Genomic DNA, 20000 nt, shown 5'->3' with positions numbered 1-20000 from the left:
CGTGGAAATCTGCTATGGAAAATGAGTTTGCATATGTACGTAGGCTGAAAAAGTAGATACAAATACAAAGGAGCTAACAAACTTACACACACACACACACACATACATGCACACACACACACAAACACACAGAAGCAAACACCCATCACGAGATATTTTAATAGGCAGTACAACAAACCTAAACCTACAAACTTTACACGCTTACACACATAATGTGCATTCGTCCAAACACATCCATATACTTGCGTACATAACCTACACAATGCATATTTATATGCAGGTACAAGGAAAAATGCATCCCTTTAAATACATAAAAGAACGGAGGAAAATATTTTTGATAACGTCTTGCTTGAAAAAACCGGAAAATGGCAAAATGCAAAACAGTAGAAAATGTAAAAGCTTGGAGTATCTTATGAATGTTTCGGTTTATAGTTATTGTTTGTTGCAAAATCACGACGTACAGTAATAAATCTTTATACACAAAAACTAGTTTTAAAAACGAAAAGGCTCTCTAAAACAAGCAGATTCCACTTACTAATGATAGAATCTTGCCATAAAAACAGTTTTGCTATGATGTTTGCCTGTGCTAATGAGTGATTATTCAGGAAAATAAGATTACGGCATAAACATCAATTTCATTTATCATAACGTGTTCGTTTCTAGTCATCCGTTACAACATCTATAACAATAATCATTGTATTTAATTGCTACTGCCTTATCATGTTATGAACTCTACTGAGTGAAAACTGAAAATCAACAATGACGTCACACTCACACATCCATTGTAGAAAGTGCAGGGATTGCCAATTACGCAATGTAATTACGCAAACTATTCTAGATCAAAGTTTAGTTCAGTTCGCGGGCTTTATTTCAATTCCCATGAAAATAACTTTTTAGCTTCCCATTAAAATTTCCTTATTTTTATATAAAGTAAACAATATAATTCTTAATAAAAGTTTTCATTTGTTAAACGATTTTGTTTTAATTTAATTTGTCAGTAATAGTTTTAAACTGTTTCCACATTTCTGATATACAAGTTTCCATTGATATATTAGATTTATATTGTTATAACTTTATTTTTTAACATAATCAAATCACATCCGTTGAGCTCTATATCCTTTATTTATAAAAAATATTAGTTTTTAAAACGGTCACTATCATGATGTTTTATGTGAATAATTGACGGGTGTTAAGAACTATTAGTACCTGCCGTTTATGCCTTTTTGATACTTTGGAAGCAAACTAAAACGGAACTTCCGCGCGATTTGTTTACGTTTAATTTTAATTTGATAACTTCGTAAACACGTGGCTGCTTTTTTTGAAAGTTTTGATTTATCTCTTTGTCTTTAAATAAATTAAAATGTGTGACGAAATTGGAATTTCGGATTTTGTACAACAAAGAGTTGCCGAAATGCAAACCATGTTCGGCTTGAGCCAAAAAGTTTCTGGAAACAATGCTCCCCAACAGCAACTTCCAAGGCACATGAGAAGACGAGCGGCCAGTCACAACGTTAAAAGATTGCCGGTTGCATTGAGAATGAAGTTTCTGAGAGAGGCCGCCAAGTCGGGTCTATCAGTACCCAAAAAAAGACCGTCCAGAAAGCACAGACGAAGACCAAAAAATTTGTTTGCTGAATATACAAGAAGAAGCAGTAAAAAAAGGTGGCTGGAAACGCATATATGGCATGCTAAAAGATTTAAAATGGCGTTACTTTGGAATTGCAAAATAGCATTGAACCGAAATGACAGAGGAAATAGAGCTGCTTGGAGAGATTCAAAGAATGAATGCTTAATTTCAGATGTATCTTGGATGAGTGTTTTAGAAATAATTGGTTCAGAAGACAAGATAAAAGATGCTTTGCAACTTTTCACCAAACCAGAATGTGGTTCACTACTATCAAATTATGATGCTAGGAAAGCAGGTTTCATCATGCTATATGAAAAGAATAATTATCCTCGTTCACTGATATGCATTGCAAATTATATGTGGAAAGATTATACTAACGATCATTACGATAGGTCTTTGTTACTTTGGGTTCATCCATCTGCTTTTGATTCGCTACTAAAAAGTTTTATTAAAGAGTTGAAAATTAATTGTGATTCTGATAAATTTGATTGCTATTCAAATGATTATTTAAAAATTTTAGTTAGAACAGCAGATTTTTGTCGATTTCATCTGATTGGACCAAAATCAAGAAAAGTTATAAACACAGCTCTCAAATTATGTGACTTTGAAAATCACAATTGTGCCAGCACTTTTTCTTTTGAAGAAAAACGACTACTACTTAAACAGCAGGAATATTGGTTAAAGTTGTGCAATCTTCCATCCATCATATCGTCAGACAATGCAATCTGTGCTGTTATGGTAGGTGATCCCCGACTCAACATGCCAAAAAACAACCTGAATTCAGAATCTTCAATGAGCACAGACGAGGAAGATGAAATTTCAGATGTCTCCTATGGTTCAACAGCTTTCAGTTTACTTTGGAAAGATGATTATATTAAAAATCTCAATTCCATGAAATTGTCGTCAGAGGAAATGAACAAAAAGAGATCATTAATGCAGTTTAAAGATTATGATCCTGCCATTCCAATTTTATTGATCCACAATTCAGGCTCTGATGGAATATACAGTTGTTTGGGAAGAGGTGAAGGATGGGATATCATCATACCAGCTGGTTGGGGTATCTACTTCTGGGTAGGCTTGATATATCGGGGTGCAAGATCCATTGGTCGAAATGAAATGAAACATCTAGATTTTGAACATGGTCATTTAACTTTTCCTGATTTATATCCTGATTCAGATGCTGGCAAAGAATTAGATTTATCTTATTATAAAGAATTGCTATCAAAATATAACAGAATGCCACCTGCCAAGAGGTGTAATTATGAGAAGTACAAAGTGCAAACTCCTTTTCATTTTCCATGGAACGAACTTTGCAAAGAGTGGTATGATAAAATAAATACATCAACCAACAGTTTTGACGGATTTTTTGTTATTAGGGATGTTAAATTTTTAAAACAACTTCATTCTAAACTTTTTAAAAAAATGGTTAAATTTGAAGAAAGTAGTGCTGATGATAAAACCCCCCTGGCGGGATGCAAACTTTTGAAAAGGGTTAAAATTCATGGATCATCAAAATCTTATGTTGAAGTGATGAAGAATGGAATAAAGAAAAGAAGAGTTGATTATGCATTAGGCAATCATGTGTCTCTTGATTATATAACAGCAAATCTTGATAAATATTTGCAAGGACTTGTTCCAATACGTCTTGTTGTTATTGGAAAAGGAATACCCGAAAAATTTACAATTATTTATATTCCAACTGAAGAAGATTTGGCAGCCATTGATCAAAAGACAGAAATTGAACCTGAAGAGGTTAAAAAATTTCGAAAAATAAAGAAATCCACTACCAATTCGAAGAGTAAAAAGATCAAACTAAAAGTAGATGAAGAACAAGTAGCAGGTATAGATGGTTTTCCTAAAGTCACAAATTTAATTAATAATGACTCTCGTTTAATAATTGGTTTTGTTGTTGCCGGTGGTTATTCATTCACTTTTTCCAAAGGTATAGGAACTGGTTTTGCATCCCTTCCCGGAATACTCCAGTTGCACAAATTTACCAATAGCTTGAACTTTTCAAAATTCTCTTCCAATTATATTAAACATTTAGGTTCCAATTTAATTGTTTTAATAAGATCTACTAAATCATTACATTTTAGATATGCATATTTAACTGTTTTATATGACAAATAATATTTTATACGACAAATAAGTTGTTCAAGTGCCCGTTTAAGATGGCTGATTTTTATTCGAGTATGAATGAAATGTGAACCATGCGATGCCATCTTTCAGGTTCTTGTCGTTTTTAGCGCTTCTACGCTGTGCGCATATTGCACACAAACGAAACCTATGGTGGGCGTGAGTTTCTTGCATTCAAACGTAACTGCGTCGAGACAGGGCGTTCTTTTACGTAATCTCGCCATCGTTGAGGTAGGTGATAACGATTGCCGAATCATCTTTTTATTACGCATACAGAGGATGGCCTACAAATCTTTTCAACGGTTTATGTTAAGCCCAAGCAGTTTGGTTCGAAAATAATCGTTGTGAGTAAAGAACGAATGTTAGGGTTTTAAATGAAAAGTAGAATTAATTTGTTAATGGTTGTAACTTTTTTAATCAAGATTTGTAGTAGGAGTCCATGAAAATGTCTTTCACTAGAGAAATATGTACTTATAGATTATACGATGGGTTTGATTATCTACTAAGGAAACACTTTGTTGTGGCTGTAAGTTTGTTAATCGATATTCAAAGTGTTTTTTAAGTCCGGGCTGTCAGCAAACATTCTGTGTTCAAATTTTTTCAAAAATAATCGTGCTGTTGGAATAAATTTAAAACCTGTCGCTCAGTCTAACAGTGCTCTTGCTCGGACATCATTATTGAACTTGATGTAGGACGGGAGTGGGCAAACTTTTGGCTGTGAGGGCCGCATTGAAAACTATTATACCTTTGAAAGGCCTTTTTCGAACGTTAACCGGGGGGAAAATTTCTAAAATGTTGACCGGGGAGGAGCACTTGTGGTGACGATCTTTTTTGGCATTTTTTATTTTTTCGTCAAATAACGTAGGAAGGCCTCGCGGGCCGGATAAAATGAATTGGCGGGGCGCAGTTTGGCCACCCCTAATGTAAAAAGATCATATTAATGTTAATTTTTTTTATAACCATTAACGTTAGGATTATAATACCGATCCTTGTAAGAATTTTATTAAAATAAGTATATTTTAGACCCCTCATGTAATCGTAGATCTTGCTGTTTCAGTTTGGTTATTTTTATTGCAAAATATACGAAGCTATCATATAAACCACGCTAATTTCATTTAGCAGCCACCGATCCTCCTGTAATTTTCCGGTGCCTCGGCGATCCAGAATAATAATAAATGAATAAACAAATCTTTCTTCTGCGGTAGACTTTTTTACCTGTATTGTAGAGTGTTTAAATGTGGAAAGATGCCTTTCTGCTGCAGGCTGTCACATCGATGTTGCTAATATTTTAAGTACTATAAAGTAATTTTAGTACGTGTTTTCAGTGTTCATTAAATCATTCTATATATATATATATATATGATATGGTTTAAATATCGTAAATTTTTGCGCCGTTTAAGAATCCCGAAGCATTACGTAAAAACTACTAGACATGGGGCAATAATTGTGACAATTTTCATACTCCAAACAGTTACACAGCTTCATATGTGATTGTGAATATATATATATTTATATATACATGTGTGTGTATAATGCGTATGGATCTGGATACATATAGATAATTAAAGTATATTATAGTTACATTCAAATCATGAACTTATACTTAGAATACTAGGTTATGAACGAATATGTGAACAAAGACTAAATATTTATCTATTGTACCAGGTGTATCGCGCATAAACGAAAGAGAAAAATTCCGAAAGTTTGACGTTATTTTTTATCAAACGATCGCTAAAATGTGCGGGAGAACAGCCTGGTTTGGAAACTTTTACTGTTTCATTAATTTTCCATTTTAAAACATTCTTCATTATCCGTTTTTTTTATTCATATCTAAAAAAAAAGCTGTGTCTATGATCCCAAATATTGTGTAATATGAACTGCGACAATAATGATCGATCAGATCAGATGAAAAACGAAATGGGAGAGGAAAACATAAAATAAAACCCAAGTTTGGAAGTAGAATAAAAATACTTGAAAGCAGTTACTTAAAATTACGTATCTAAGTAAGGAAAATGTTAAAAATACAAATAGACGCATTGTATGTGAATTGTAATTTTATTTTCTTGAGTTCTAATGGTCTAACTAAAGTTAAATTGTTACAATGAAACACTAAGAAGTAAAAGTTTTTTTATTTGAAAAATATTTAATCTATCATGAAAACTCAATTGAAAGTCCAATATTATAATATTATTGCAGCAGTCTTGGCAAGGATTGTATTCAACTTCAATGTCAAAAACTGCTTACTGAGACATTGATATCACCGAAATCAGATGATGAAAAATCAAATTTAATTGAGTGGATCGACAATGGACTGCAATACACTCCATCATACAACTTGCCACCTACTAGCATAAGGTAAGTTAATGAGATTATTAAAATTTCAAGGCTTATATTAACAAGATTAATTTTTTGCCCAGTCCTGTGATAATTTCTTCCAGCCATGCTCATTTGAAAACACTAAAGAACTTTCACGATTTAAATCCAATTTGCATCCAACCAATGAAGTGGGGGTTGGCACCGTCATGGAATCCCAAAAAATGCTTGACCAACTGTAGAGGAGAGACCATCATGACGACACCCACATTCCTTCGCTTGATGAAAGAAGGCAAAAGATGCATCGTCCTGGCTGATGGGTAATCTAGATTATCTTAAAGGATGTTGAAAAAACTTGTTAAAAACTTATATTAAATCTTTAAAGATACTTTGAATGGCAAAAGGAGCTCAAGCGGCCTTACTATTTTTATTTTGCTGAAAATTATGAAAAAATGTCTGCAATTAAAGAAGAACAATCAAGTGATCCAGTGAAAATTTATGATAGTATTTCAGAACACACAGTTCATAATAAAGAAAGGATTGACATGAAAGGTTTTTTACAATATGAATTTTCATTAATTTCATTTAATTAACATTTTGAATATGTTTCCAGATGCGGGATCTGTCAAATTATTAACCATGGCTGGATTGTTTGATTCTTATAAATGCTCCAAGGTTTTTCTGATTATGATTCTCAAAAATGTTTTTATTTTATCAAATTTATCTCCAGACCAATGGGATAGTTTATGCATACATGGTGATAACCGTTGCAGCTCACGAAGATTACCAGTTTATACATGACCGAATGCCGGTAAGTAGGTATTATTAGTTTTTATTTAAAATATAAAATACATGTATCACATGTTCAATTTGATAATGATGATAAAGAAATCAATGTAAATTGATTATACTAATTATTCAGGCTATATTAGATGGAGATGAAATAATTCAATGGTTGGATTATGAAAAGTACCCAGCTGAACAGGTAAGCATTTGAACCACCTCCATTTCAAATTTTCTTACAAGTTATTCAATGATAAAATATCTTAACAGATTGCAAGTTTGCTGAGACCAACTAGAAGAATACTTTGTCACAGGGTGTCCATGTGTGTCAACAAAACCACAGAAAATTCGGTCAAATGTGTCTTGGCCATTGACCCAAAGTTTGTGTTGACATTTTCTATAAAATTTCACTAGCTATTATAGTTTATATTCTGTATAATATATTGATTGAGTGATTTTACAGATCTTTAAATAACATTTATATATTTAGTGACACAATGTAGAATTCATAATGCATTATAATTTTGATGGTATATCAAGCAGTCACAGATTTTGCAAAAATAATCATATATGATTTTGTTGGCAGTGCAATTGAAGAGGAATCCCCAACAAAAAAAATGACACCCCTCAAAAACGTGAAAGAAAGTCTTAACATAAAAAAACAGAGCAGAACACCCAATAAGAGTACAAGCAAAATGAAAACACCAAAGGACGAAAAAGCTGCCAACCAACCAGTGAAGAGAAATATTTTGCAAGCTTGGCTTGAGACAGCAAATGATAAAAAAAAACCCAAGCTAGAACTTGAAGAAACTCCAAAAGCAAACGAAATGAAATGAAATAATTTGTAAACTACAACTGAAAATTTTTTTTATCATTTGATCATTTGATATTCTTATTAATATCATTTTAATTAAAATTAACAGTGTTTGACATATTCAGGCTGACATTTTCAGAATTTTTTCTTGTTGGTCATAGTAACTCTTACATTTTTCCAACTCTTTGTTATATTCTTCATCAATATTTTCTTTTTTGACAGCTATTTCTTTTTCAAATAACAGCATTCTGCTTTCAGACTTTACATTTTCAATGTTTGAAATCTTTTCATAATCTATTTTATCAACTTCAGTCATGAGATGATCAACGTCATTGGTTAAACCTACGACTGGTTGATGAAAAATAATTCCATATCAAATAATTAAAAATAAGTAAAATACTTGTTAACATTAAAATCACTTTTACTTGAATCATTTAAAGATTTCATATGGAGCTCAAGTGAATTCATTAATGAAGGAAAAACATTTTTGTCAAGATTGTTGAGTGTATTTCGCATGGACTTCATCCTTACAAGGCCATCATCTTTTTCCTTTCCATATGAAAATCAAAAAAATTAATTAAAATATGAAGGGAATCAATAAGCAAAGTTAACTACCTCAACAATGTCCAGGAAGTAATTTATTTCTCCTTGTATGGCAGCTCTATGATCAAACAATCTATGGTAAACATCGGAAGCACCTTTGAAAATTCATAATTTAATTTTAATATATAATATCACAATATCATGCTACTATTTGTGCTTCAAAGATGTAACACCCCTTGCTAGTGAATTTGTGATGAAATAGTGCGGTGCTTACATGAGTGGATTTATAATTTTATACCAAAAAATTGCATAACTGTACAATTTAGAAATTTTAATTTTTTAGTAACCACAACAATCACGCCAACAAACAAATATTCAACAGTCAAACCAAAATCAAATTTAAAATAAAAAACACAAGTTCAAGTTGTGAAGTTTAGAAGTTTCACATTTAAATAAATTTGACATATCCGCAACCAAAATTCGAAGGTAAAACGTATATAATTATATTAGTAAACAATTTCATTTAATTGATAACGCTGTCATGCCGATGTGGTCGAAATCGCAATAATTTCCAACCAAGGCGAAACTAAAAACTGATTTTTGTTTATTTAATCTAAGTTACACTTTAAACAGAATAATTTTATAAGTGAATAGGTGCTAAATCTGTTTAAGATATTTTATTATTATTATATTATTATTATTATTATAAGTATTTTCAAAAATTTCACCTCGAGTTTATATATAGAATTCTATAATTTAATTTTTTAACAGGTTGTTTTTTAGTTATTTTATTTTATAAGGCAATAGGGATTTTTTTAACATTATATTTTAATGTAAATAATATAATCTATAAATAAATAAATATTGTATATTTTTATAAATTTTTAAACATGTTTAAAGAATAGTTGCAAAATTTATGGCCTTGTTTTACAAATGCTGTTAAAATATTGCGCAATTTTAGTATTTATATAAAATAAGGCGCTATGACATTTATGTTGTTTGCTGCGACTTGAGGCGATTATTATTTAACTCATTCCTTTTCACTTCAGCCATTGCAACTTACTAGGCGTTGATAGAACTGGTGGTAATTCCATCTAAAATCATCCAAAATGGTTAGTGTTATTTGTTTTATTTTAATATATATTTTATATTAACTTCATTCACAGTTTACGATGTTAGAAATTCGCTTCAAATTTGCTCTATTTATTCACTTTAATGCGGTTTTTGTTGTCGACGTCACCTTCATAATTTAATTTTCACTGACGTTTTTTAATTAAAATTTTTTTCAAGTTTTCGGTTGATTGTCTTGATTAAAATTATAATATCAATCCGAAATGTGTGACGCATACGCTCGCGGCTTCAGAAATTTATCAAACATGACTTTCAAGTTTGTTTTTGTTCATGGATCACGTTTTCTTTCTTTCTTAGGTTAATTTTACAATCGACGAGATCCGTGAGATCATGGACAAAAAGAAAAACATCAGGAACATGTCCGTAATTGCTCACGTGGATCACGGAAAGTCAACGCTCACTGACTCACTTGTCAGTAAGGCTGGTATTATTGCTGGTGCCAAAGCAGGAGAAATGAGATTTACAGATACAAGAAAGGATGAACAAGAACGTTGTATTACGATCAAATCAACGTGAGTGTGCTATTTTGATAATATCTCATAATTATTGAAATTAAATGTTTCATTAACTTTTATTTTGTACTCCAGGGCTATTTCTCTTTACTACTCATTGCCTGAAAAAGATTTGCAGCATATTACTCAACCCCGTGAGGAAGGAATAAACTCTTTCTTGATCAATTTGATTGATTCACCTGGACACGTGGATTTCTCTTCTGAAGTAACTGCTGCTCTTCGAGTAACTGATGGAGCTTTAGTTGTGGTTGATTGTGTGTCAGGTAAGATAATTTTACTGTTTTTTTTACATCAGAATATTTTTGATGATTTCTAATAAATTTATATTTTATGAAATTATTTGGTTATATCTAGTTAAAAAAAATGTTTGCTTTGATGTTATATTTTAGTTAATAAATTTTTTGATATGATCAGTCTGAAGAGTATAAAAAAATTTTAAAGGTGTCTGTGTACAGACTGAAACTGTGCTAAGACAGGCCATTGCCGAAAGAATAAAGCCTGTGTTGTTTATGAACAAAATGGACCTGGCTCTTCTAACATTGCAGTTGGCCCCAGAGGAACTTTACCAAACTTTCCAGAGAACTGTTGAGAATGTCAATGTTATCATTGCCACATATGGTGAGGACGGTGGACCTATGGGAGAAGTCATGGTCGATCCCGCTAAAGGAACAGTTGGGTTTGGTTCAGGTTTGCATGGATGGGCTTTCACTCTGAAACAGTTTGCTGAGATTTATTCTGAAAAGTTCAAGATTGAAGCCCACAAACTTATGAAACGTCTTTGGGGGGATCAGTTTTATAATCCAAAAGAAAAGAAGTGGGATAAAGAATGCAAAGAAGGGTATGTCAGAGGGTTCACTCAATACATCCTCGATCCTATCTACAAAGTTTTTGAATTTTGCATGAAGAAACCAAAGGAAGATGCTCTTGCTCTCTGTGAAAAACTTGGAATTAAGTTGACAACAGAAGAAAAAGAAAATCAGGAGAAACAACTTATGAAAGTTAAAATCCATCAACATTATTTTTTATTATGTTTTTTATTTGTTTTCTGTGCTTATGTTTTAAATGTTTAAAAAATTTGTTTAGGTTGTGATGAGAAAATGGCTGCCAGCAGGGGATGCTTTACTTCAGATGATCACCATTCATCTGCCATCTCCAGTAACAGCCCAAAAGTACAGAATGGAACTGCTTTATGAAGGACCTCATGACGACGAAGCTGCTATTGGTTGGTGCATGTGTACACATTATCATTTTAATCTGTTTTTTCTGGTTTTTCACTGTCTGAGAAAATTTTATAAATGTTTTTAGCCATCAAGAACTGCGATCCCAAGGGGCCTCTTATGATGTATGTCTCCAAGATGGTGCCAACTTCGGACAAAGGTCGCTTCTTTGCTTTTGGTCGTGTCTTCTCAGGCGTTGTTGTGACTGGGATGAAGGCCAGAATTATGGGACCTAACTTTGTGCCTGGAAAGAAGGAAGATTTGTATGTCAAGAACATACAAAGGTTTGTTGAAAGTGGTTATATTTGTTTGTACACATTTTTTGCCATGTCTGTCCAGCCATTATATCTTAAATTTTTTATTTCTACAGAACAATCTTGATGATGGGTAGATACACTGAGCCCATTGAAGATGTGCCATGTGGAAATGTCTGTGGTCTTGTTGGTGTTGATCAGTTCTTGGTGAAAACAGGAACCATTACTACTTTTGAGAATGCCCACAACTTACGTGTCATGAAATTCAGTGTCAGTCCTGTTGTGCGTGTGGCTGTTGAATGCAAAAACCCTGCTGATCTGCCAAAATTGGTTGAAGGTCTCAAACGTCTTTCAAAATCTGATCCACTTGTGCAAGTATGTTTGTTTCTTAATTAAAAACAATTCAACTGTTAATTCTACATTTGCTACAGTGAATGCAGCTTATGTGCTTGAAGGCATAACCTGCTCAAACAATTTAGTAATATGCAAGTGTGATTGCTCTGGTTTTAAATTATGAAATGTTTTTGCTATTACAATTTTTTTTGTTATTGGTAGAAAAAGAATTCGAAAGGGGAACTAGAATTTAAATATTGTAAATAAATTATAGAACTTATTTTCATCAGATTTGTATTTAATAAAAACATGGTATAAAAATTATATATGAAATAAATGTTTATTAAGAACAAATAATATAAATAGTTAAGGTATTCAAAATTAGATTAATTCATAATTCACCACAGATTTCAATCGAAGAGTCAGGTGAGCACATCATTGCTGGTGCTGGAGAGTTGCATCTGGAAATCTGCTTGAAAGATTTGGAGGAAGACCATGCTTGTGTGCCCATTAAGGTTAACATTTAATTTATTTAAAACCATTCTAAGTCTACATTTGTTTTGCATAGTTTTCTGGAAAACTGAAGATAAATTATTTGCTTGACAGGTGTCTGAACCTGTTGTTTCATACAGGGAAACTGTTAGCGAAGAATCAGATAGAATGTGTTTGTCCAAGTCCCCTAACAAGCACAACAGGTTGTACATGAAAGCAGTACCTATGCCAGATGGCTTGTCTGATGATATTGACAAGGTTAAATATTGTTCATTAACTAACATAGTTAAAATTTTTAAGATTAGATGTAGTTTAATATATATCATTTATTTTTCATTAAAGGGAGAAGTGCACCCAAGACAAGAAGTAAAGGAACGTGCCAGATATCTAGCAGAGAAGTATGATTATGATGTAACAGAGGCTCGTAAAATATGGTGTTTTGGACCAGAAACAAATGGACCCAATTTGGTCATGGACTGCACAAAAGGAGTGCAATACCTTAATGAAATAAAAGACAGCGTTGTGGCTGGATTCCAGTGGGCCTCAAAAGAGGTCTGTATTATTTATTCTCTGTTATGTCTTTTGTAATAAATTGCAAGTTACTGGACAATGAGTTGTATCGGTGTTCAAGTTATTGGCAAAAATTCAGCAAAAGCAGTGATAGATAAGTAAAAATTGCATTACCTCTTACTTGTTAGGGTGTCTTGTGTGAAGAGAACATGAGAGGAGTCAGGTTTAACATTTATGATGTCACCCTGCATGCTGATGCTATCCATCGTGGAGGTGGTCAAATCATCCCCACAGCCAGAAGATGCTTTTATGCCAGCGTCCTTACTGCCGCTCCTCGTCTCCTCGAACCCGTCTACCTTGTTGAAATTCAGGTTTCTAGTTAGAATTTTTATAGTTATATGGTAAACTTATTTTAAATTACGTTTTTCCAGTTTTTTACATTTTTTGAAATTTTGACTTAAATTATAGTCTCCTGAGGCAGCAGTGGGTGGAATTTATGGAGTGTTGAACAGAAGACGTGGTCATGTGTTCGAAGAAAATCGTGTCATCGGCACCCCTATGTTCGTAGTTAAGGCTTATTTGCCTGTCAACGAATCATTTGGTGAGTATATTTAATTTTTTATTTGTTTTGTTTACTTCATTTTATTTATAGTTTATTTTGTGTTTTTGATTTAATAAAAAAATTATTTTGATGTCTTTGAATTTTTTATCTGTCAACAGGTTTTACAGCTGACTTGCGTTCGAACACTGGTGGCCAAGCTTTCCCACAATGTGTATTTGACCATTGGCAAATCTTGAATGGGGATCCATTTGAACCCTCAAGCAAACCATATGCTGTTGTCACGGAAACAAGGAAACGCAAGGGTCTGAAAGAAGGTGTTCCTCCTCTGGACAACTTCTTCGATAAATTGTAATGAGATTTGAGAATTGACATTTTATTGTAATTGGAACTCATTTCAAAATATTCGGATGTTTACTATCAAATTACGTTGCTAAATAAATATGATTACCGATTAAGTTTATTTTGTATCTGTATTCCACTTTTTGTCAAACGTTTTATTTCGAATGAGTTTAGTGGTTACTGATTTTGGCATGTTAAGTGTTGAGAATTGTGTCGGCAATATCCAATGCACCTGTTAATGTATTTGATTTTTTTGACATAATTTACGACTTGGCCTGTCAAACTCTAAAAATGGATTCGACTAGACATGAATTAATCATTATTTTCATTATGTAGTCTTTTTTCAGTTATTTCACTACTTCGTTTATGATTATTTTATTTAGAGTTCAGACACTTGATGGTAAGTGATTATTTCTTGGTTATTTCTCAAGTCTGTTAATGATCGGGAGGGACCGTGCGTTGAAATATGTGTCGTAGAGGAAAATGTTTTGAAAAGTTTCAATTGTTCTCTTTTGCATTATTTATTTTAGGAAATTAAACATTTAAATAAACGTTCGAATCATGAAATTTAATAGTTTTGCTTGGTAGTTGCTCTGGCAAAATCAGCTAATGCTATTATTTTCAATCGGAGATGAATTACCTCGTGAGAATTGTTTGAAAGACATTGGAGTAAAAGTTAACTTCCGCAGAGCCCATTATGCTAAAAGTTGAAGGCTATAGAATGCCGGGCGTCTGAAAAAGGAACTTCCAACAAATGGACAAAAGACACTTTTGGGCTGTTATACAAGTCATCTAGAATTTGCTGCGTCGGTCTGGTGACCATATAGGAAGAATTTAATTGATGCTATAGAGAAGATACCATTCAAAGGGAGCAAATTTTATGCTGCCTCATTTTCGGTCGGTTGTTTACGACACCTGGAACGCCTTTTCGTATATAATTATTCGCTGCTAAACGCCTGAACAAAACTCGCCACAAGTCATTGCATTAAGGTGACAGAGGATATGCGTACGAAAAAGAATGGGTGAAGTACATGAAAGCTCCATTTTTAAGTCACGATTGTTTTAGAACTTTTCAAATAAACTAGCAATTTTTCGAGTTGTTTCTATCGATCTTGTGTTTAATATTTTTATGTCTGCCTCGAACTGATTCTCTGCAAATTCAGGTGGCATACATGGATATATATATATATGGCATATCATCACAAACGCTTACAAGATATTTATATATTTCAAGTATATGATTTTTATCTTCATTATTTTAGGTTCTATATAAATATAATCTATATGTAGAACCTGACGTTTGTAATCTATCTATAATGAATGTGTAGCATCTTCAAAGTGTAAAATTATGAAAAGAAGAAAAAACTATTTTCAATTTAAAATGTTATGGAGACTGTTGTCATTTCATAAGTCTGATGACAGGAAGAAAAATTAGAGGTACCTTATTTTATTGAATATATAACATTCCTTCTTATATTTAAGTTCACGTTTTTTTGTTTACATTTGTATGAGCTATAATTTTCTTTAATATTTTTTCAAATAATTATTTATTTTATATTAACAGTCATGGTGTGTCGTGCAAATCACTTATAATATTATATTATATTAATAACGGTTATTTTATTAGGTTGGTTTTGTTTTTCAACGAAATATGGGAAATTGTTGTGAAAGATGTCTTGGCAGGTTTGATAAGAGGTTGGTTGTTAGTGTGTTGTATTTTGTACTGTAACTGTTGTAGTACTGTACTGCAACTGTGGTAACTGTGTAACTGACGGTAGTGTTTAGTAGTGATGGAAACTTTTAAAGGATCTAGACTAGAGAGTTCTTTATTTCTTTGGTTAAGTTAAAGTTACAGTTAGGATTTTGCATTACATTGTAAGTTTTTTTTTATAAGCATTTTATTTTTTAATGTTTTTTGAAATTTAAACAAAGTTAAACTTTGTTAGAGGTAGAGTAAGTTTTTTTTCAATTTTTTCAAAAATAAGTTGACTTAGTTTTTTAGTTTTTTTAAATTTAATAAAAGTAGGTGTTATTTTTATTTTATTAGATTAGATAAGAGTTTGGGCTACAGTGATCAATCCATCCACTTTTTTTTTAAATTTATGCCTTATTATGAAAAATTTCATTGTATGTGTGTTATATTATATTTATATATGTAAAGTTTACATTGTAAAGTTAACTAATGGTGATGTACAACACATGAATTCAAATGTTATATAATGACCTGGATTTTTTAAATTACATAACCAGACGATATTTAAGAACCAGATACAATGTTGAAAGAGACATATCCATTGAAGTATGTTACCAGTTTATCATACAATAATTTAATATAAAATTCATTTTTAACATTATAATACATTTATTTATCATTACAAGATTAATTTAATAAACAAATTTGAATTTCTAGTAAATAAAATTGTCAAATTTTATTATTATTTTTATGTATTTACATTTTTTAAATTATAATTTTAATGTATAGATATTATTAAAGAGATTTTATAATTTTAATAATAGTTTATGTAACTGGTATGATCTTGGTATGCAAGGAATACATTTTAAATAGGAAAATGAAAGCTTTATCCTACAAGGTTGTATGCTATAAATTTGAAGTGTCAGGAAAAATTTGTGATCACAATTACAGATTAGCTAATTAGCAGGTTACAAGCAGTATAGTGTTCAAAAAATGTGTTTAGAATGAAAAAGTTATGATGGCTTAAAAATAAGAGAAAAGAGAGTTTCATTTAACTTTTTTTCATTAAATTTAACAAAAATAAATTTTACGAATAAATAAAATGAGAAATTGGTGTAGAGATGTATAACTCTAAAGATGGAGGCTGAAGATCCACCCAAATATAAATCTACCCAGATGTCATAATTCAATGAGGTGAGAAAAATTTGATCAACCTGCAAACACACCTGGATTGGCAGTCAGAAAAATAAAGATTTGAGAAAATAATGAAAGTAATTTGCAAAGGAGCTAAACCTACACTGACTGCACTGATTTGTTTTGAACTAATTTTTTTAGCATACCTACACTTTAGACCTGTTTTGAAGCTAAATTACGATGGTATGATTAAATTTAAATTATATAACCCTTCTGCTTTAATGAAACTTGTACACAAATACTCTCATTAGCAATAAAATTATTGTTGCTGTTATTCTCGAACAGCGCCTCTGAGTTTTACATAGAGGGGCGCTATATAAATTCTCCATACCATACCATACCATACCATATTAAATAGCTTATTAAAATACAAAAATTTTTGTTTTTTTTTTTTTTGTCTTGGCACCAATATAATGATAGCAGAGATTTATTGAATTGAAGATTCCTTTCTAAGTTGAGATTTTAAATGAAAAGACCTTGTTTTTTTTCCACAAAATTAATTTTGGTCCTTCATGATTCTTGTAAAATGTTTTATAACTTGAGTGTTATTGTTATCATTGTAAAGTTTTTTTTGTTTCATAATTAATTGATTAATTAATTAATTAATTAATTAAATAAGTAAATTTTATAATTACCTACAGTTTGAAAATCTCATGGATGAAGTGAGCAGAAGATTTTCCATGTTTTAAATTTTTTTTTCGTTAATCTATTTGAAATAATTAACAAAAAAAAAATGATTAAAATTAAATTTGTTCACAGGAAAGCCAGGAAAATGAACAATCAAAGTATTTATTCATTCCCGATTGAAATCTTTCAATATATTTTTGAATGATTTATTTTTTAGTATTATTATGTTGATTGAAAATATAAATCAGAGATTAATGAATTGTTAAATAAATGGTTGATTTCTTTGTGATGCTATAGAGATGAGACAAAACGGAATTAATAAATCTATTCAAAAAAGTTTTTCCAATTCTAAAGTGATTGATCATTTGAAAGTCACTTGATCAAGTGGTTAGAAATCGTCAGTAAAGAATTGAGCAGGATTATATAAAGCATGCATCCTTTGTACCATATGAAGTGTTAAACAATTCTCTTCCATATCTTACAAAAGATCAGAAATGACTTGCCTTTCTGCCTAACTATATTTCGCCAGTTTAATGACATTTTGTTAAAAACTGAAAAGTTTTACTTAAAATTTGTTTGATATAATTTATTAATAATTTTGTTTGTATGTGATGTGATTGATTTACTGCACCATTCAAATTGTGTTTATTTTGTATGTGCTGTTTTCCGCGTCACCTGCGAGTTTGTGATGGTACTTGTATTGTTTGCAAACTGTTTAATGTAATGGCGGTGTCATCATCATCATCTTTCTGGCATAACATCATGCTGATGTTTCTACAAAAATTTGTCTAGAAGTCAAATGGAATTGAACAGGCCATTCACAGTTTCCTCATACATGAAATGGGTCGGTCACATTTCAATTTCAATCATCATCAGTCTTGTTTAATGTTTTCTTCGGAACTTATTTACCTTTGCTCATGGCGTTAATTCTTTTTCATGGTTTTGTTCAAACATTTGTTTGGTTTTTATAGCACAGCTCTAAACTCATGTTTAGTGAATTTCGTTTATTTATTGAGCTGTAAGGTGTTCAGTTGATATTTTTGTTCCCAGGCAAGCAGTTTTTTTTTATTGGTCTGAGTGATAAGAATATTTTTTTTATTAATTTTATGTTTCCAATGAATAATTTATTTTTTGATCTATTAATTTCATGTTGAAACTTGGTAGCGGTAGAACGTTAGTGACAGAAAAAGAGAAATCCTTGTTAAGTAATCATCAGTATGATGAGTTACTGAAGGAACAGCAGTTGGTTGACCAACAGCTCAATGAACAGGTCCCAATTATGTTTCGTTTCTTTTTTTTCATTTTTTTATGATTTTTTCATTTTGTTGTCATTTTTACGTTTTTTATCGTTGTTACTTTCGTTTACACTAATTTGCATGCTTATTTTTTAATATTCAATCATCTACAGCCGGTCTCATCCCTCATTTATAATAATAATTGACACATTTCTATGAATTATATTAATATTAGCAATGCAAAAAGGACTGCGCACATGTAACAATAATGAATTTTGTTGATACTATCACAATAAATATGTTCTGTTTTTCGCACATGCACAAGATCACCAGCAGCAATCACATCCTTCTCCCTTCCACATCCACAATTTCCTCCTCACCCTAACTAGTTAGTGCAACAGGAAGAGGAACTGCGGAGGGAGGAGGAGGCGTACTACAAGGCTCGCAAGCAGGCGGCCAGAAATTCCAAGAAGTTATTGAGGAGAGATATGAGCAGCAGGAGCAGCAGCAACATCGCCGCGACTCACTCGGCCGCAACCAGCAGTCGAAACCACCTTCCTGGGTAAGCCTCCAGACTTTTTGACATTTGTAGATTTTTTAAATATGTATATTTATTACGGCTTTGCAGCTCCCTCTTTTTTTTTTTTATTTTGATTATTCAGTTTCAATTGTTTTCAAATTATTTTCAATTTGATTTTGAGAATGTCTACGTATTTAGACCAAATGACAAACAACAAACAGCTCCTTACATCCGTCGTCCATCTCTTACCAAAGAATCAAAAACGCATCTTGGGACAAAAGTAGGACTGACAGGTACTTCTTCTCTTTGCAATTAATTTGCTTAATTTTTATAAATTTCATCTTCGTTGGTGTTCATATTAGATCGAACACTTATTATTTATCGTTCATTGCAGTTTAGCAATGTCAGTTTATTTTATTTTAACTTTATTTCTTGTACAGCTCGTTTATTTCATTTGTGAAGTTTTGGGGTTTAACATTTTTTTTATTGTTGGAGCACCAAATTTTTTCTTTAATAAATTTTTACGTTATATTAGATAAATTGTTAGTTTCTATTCATGTTTGTATGTCATTAAGTAGTGAATTTGGGTGAAATTCTCCATTACCAACATACAAGATCCCACAGGCTTCCTACCGCCAATATAAACAGCAACCACAACTTAAACGAAGGAAATTATGACGACGATGATGACGACGATGATGACGATGAGGATAATGATTACGATCTACGGATACATGGTGGTAACGTTTTAAATAAAACTGATGGCGATGATGACGACGACGATGACAACTTTGAAACCTTCTTGGACTGTGTTAAGAGCAGGTCCATGAATGCTAGAAACCAGCTGAATGGTTGGTATTCATTGCAGTTTCTTTTTGTTATTTTTTTATTATTATTCACATCTTTTGTTATTTTTATTATTATTATTCACATCGTTGTTATTGTTATTCATTTGTTTCATTCATTGCATTATTGTTAATATTGGTGCTGTTCTTGTTATTGCGAATTAGAGGCACTCATGATGTTTGTAATATTGTTTCCTATTTTTACGGTTTATATTATTGTTAAAATATAATTCTGTTGGTTCCTATCATCATTATCATCATCACAGCTTCACCATTTTCATAATTATCATCATAACTTCAGCATCATCAACGTCCTCATC

General features: G+C 31.7%; 4 protein-coding genes across 4 annotated transcripts in view; 3 read left to right on the top strand and 1 right to left on the bottom strand.

The window, feature by feature from the left end:
• Nucleotides 1-6528: 6528 nt before the first annotated feature.
• HELRODRAFT_162131 (hypothetical protein) lies at nt 6529-7695 on the top strand (the record flags this gene model as incomplete). Its single annotated transcript, XM_009024423.1, has 6 exons — nt 6529-6628; nt 6690-6751; nt 6807-6887; nt 6999-7061; nt 7130-7239; nt 7446-7695. 6 exons carry the CDS (start codon nt 6529-6531, stop codon nt 7693-7695), a joined length of 666 nt encoding a protein of 221 aa, XP_009022671.1.
• A 99-nt stretch (nt 7696-7794) lies between these two features.
• On the bottom strand, nt 7795-9310 carry HELRODRAFT_162130 (hypothetical protein; the record flags this gene model as incomplete). The annotated part of the gene is made up of 4 exons (XM_009024422.1): nt 7795-8021; nt 8093-8222; nt 8289-8371; nt 9280-9310. 4 exons carry the CDS (start codon nt 9308-9310, stop codon nt 7795-7797), a joined length of 471 nt encoding a protein of 156 aa, XP_009022670.1.
• HELRODRAFT_185027 (hypothetical protein) lies at nt 9270-14127 on the top strand. The gene is made up of 13 exons (XM_009024421.1): nt 9270-9328; nt 9645-9859; nt 9935-10122; nt 10301-10857; nt 10943-11081; nt 11165-11360; nt 11447-11705; nt 12071-12178; nt 12270-12413; nt 12498-12707; nt 12854-13036; nt 13134-13266; nt 13386-14127. The coding sequence occupies exons 1-13, from the start codon at nt 9326-9328 to the stop codon at nt 13577-13579; spliced, it is 2529 nt and encodes an 842-aa protein (XP_009022669.1). The 5' UTR covers nt 9270-9325; the 3' UTR covers nt 13580-14127.
• Nucleotides 14128-15054: 927 nt separating this feature from the next.
• Nucleotides 15055-20000, top strand: part of HELRODRAFT_188870 (hypothetical protein) — a gene marked incomplete at its 3' end in the record, with an annotated part of 5878 nt that continues 932 nt past the window's right edge. Inside the window, exons 1-8 of the mRNA XM_009024420.1 lie at nt 15055-15261; nt 15817-15865; nt 17095-17115; nt 17213-17238; nt 18245-18350; nt 18705-18877; nt 19057-19128; nt 19460-19686. Coding sequence (XP_009022668.1) covers nt 15218-15261; nt 15817-15865; nt 17095-17115; nt 17213-17238; nt 18245-18350; nt 18705-18877; nt 19057-19128; nt 19460-19686 — 718 coding nt within the window. The 5' untranslated portion in view covers nt 15055-15217. The remainder of the gene's footprint in view (nt 15262-15816; nt 15866-17094; nt 17116-17212; nt 17239-18244; nt 18351-18704; nt 18878-19056; nt 19129-19459; nt 19687-20000) is intronic.

This window comes from Helobdella robusta (genome assembly GCF_000326865.2).
Source record: "Helobdella robusta unplaced genomic scaffold HELROscaffold_4, whole genome shotgun sequence".
NCBI classification, from domain to species: Eukaryota; Metazoa; Annelida; class Clitellata; order Rhynchobdellida; family Glossiphoniidae; genus Helobdella; species Helobdella robusta.
This window is presented reverse-complemented; position numbering and strand designations above follow the sequence as displayed.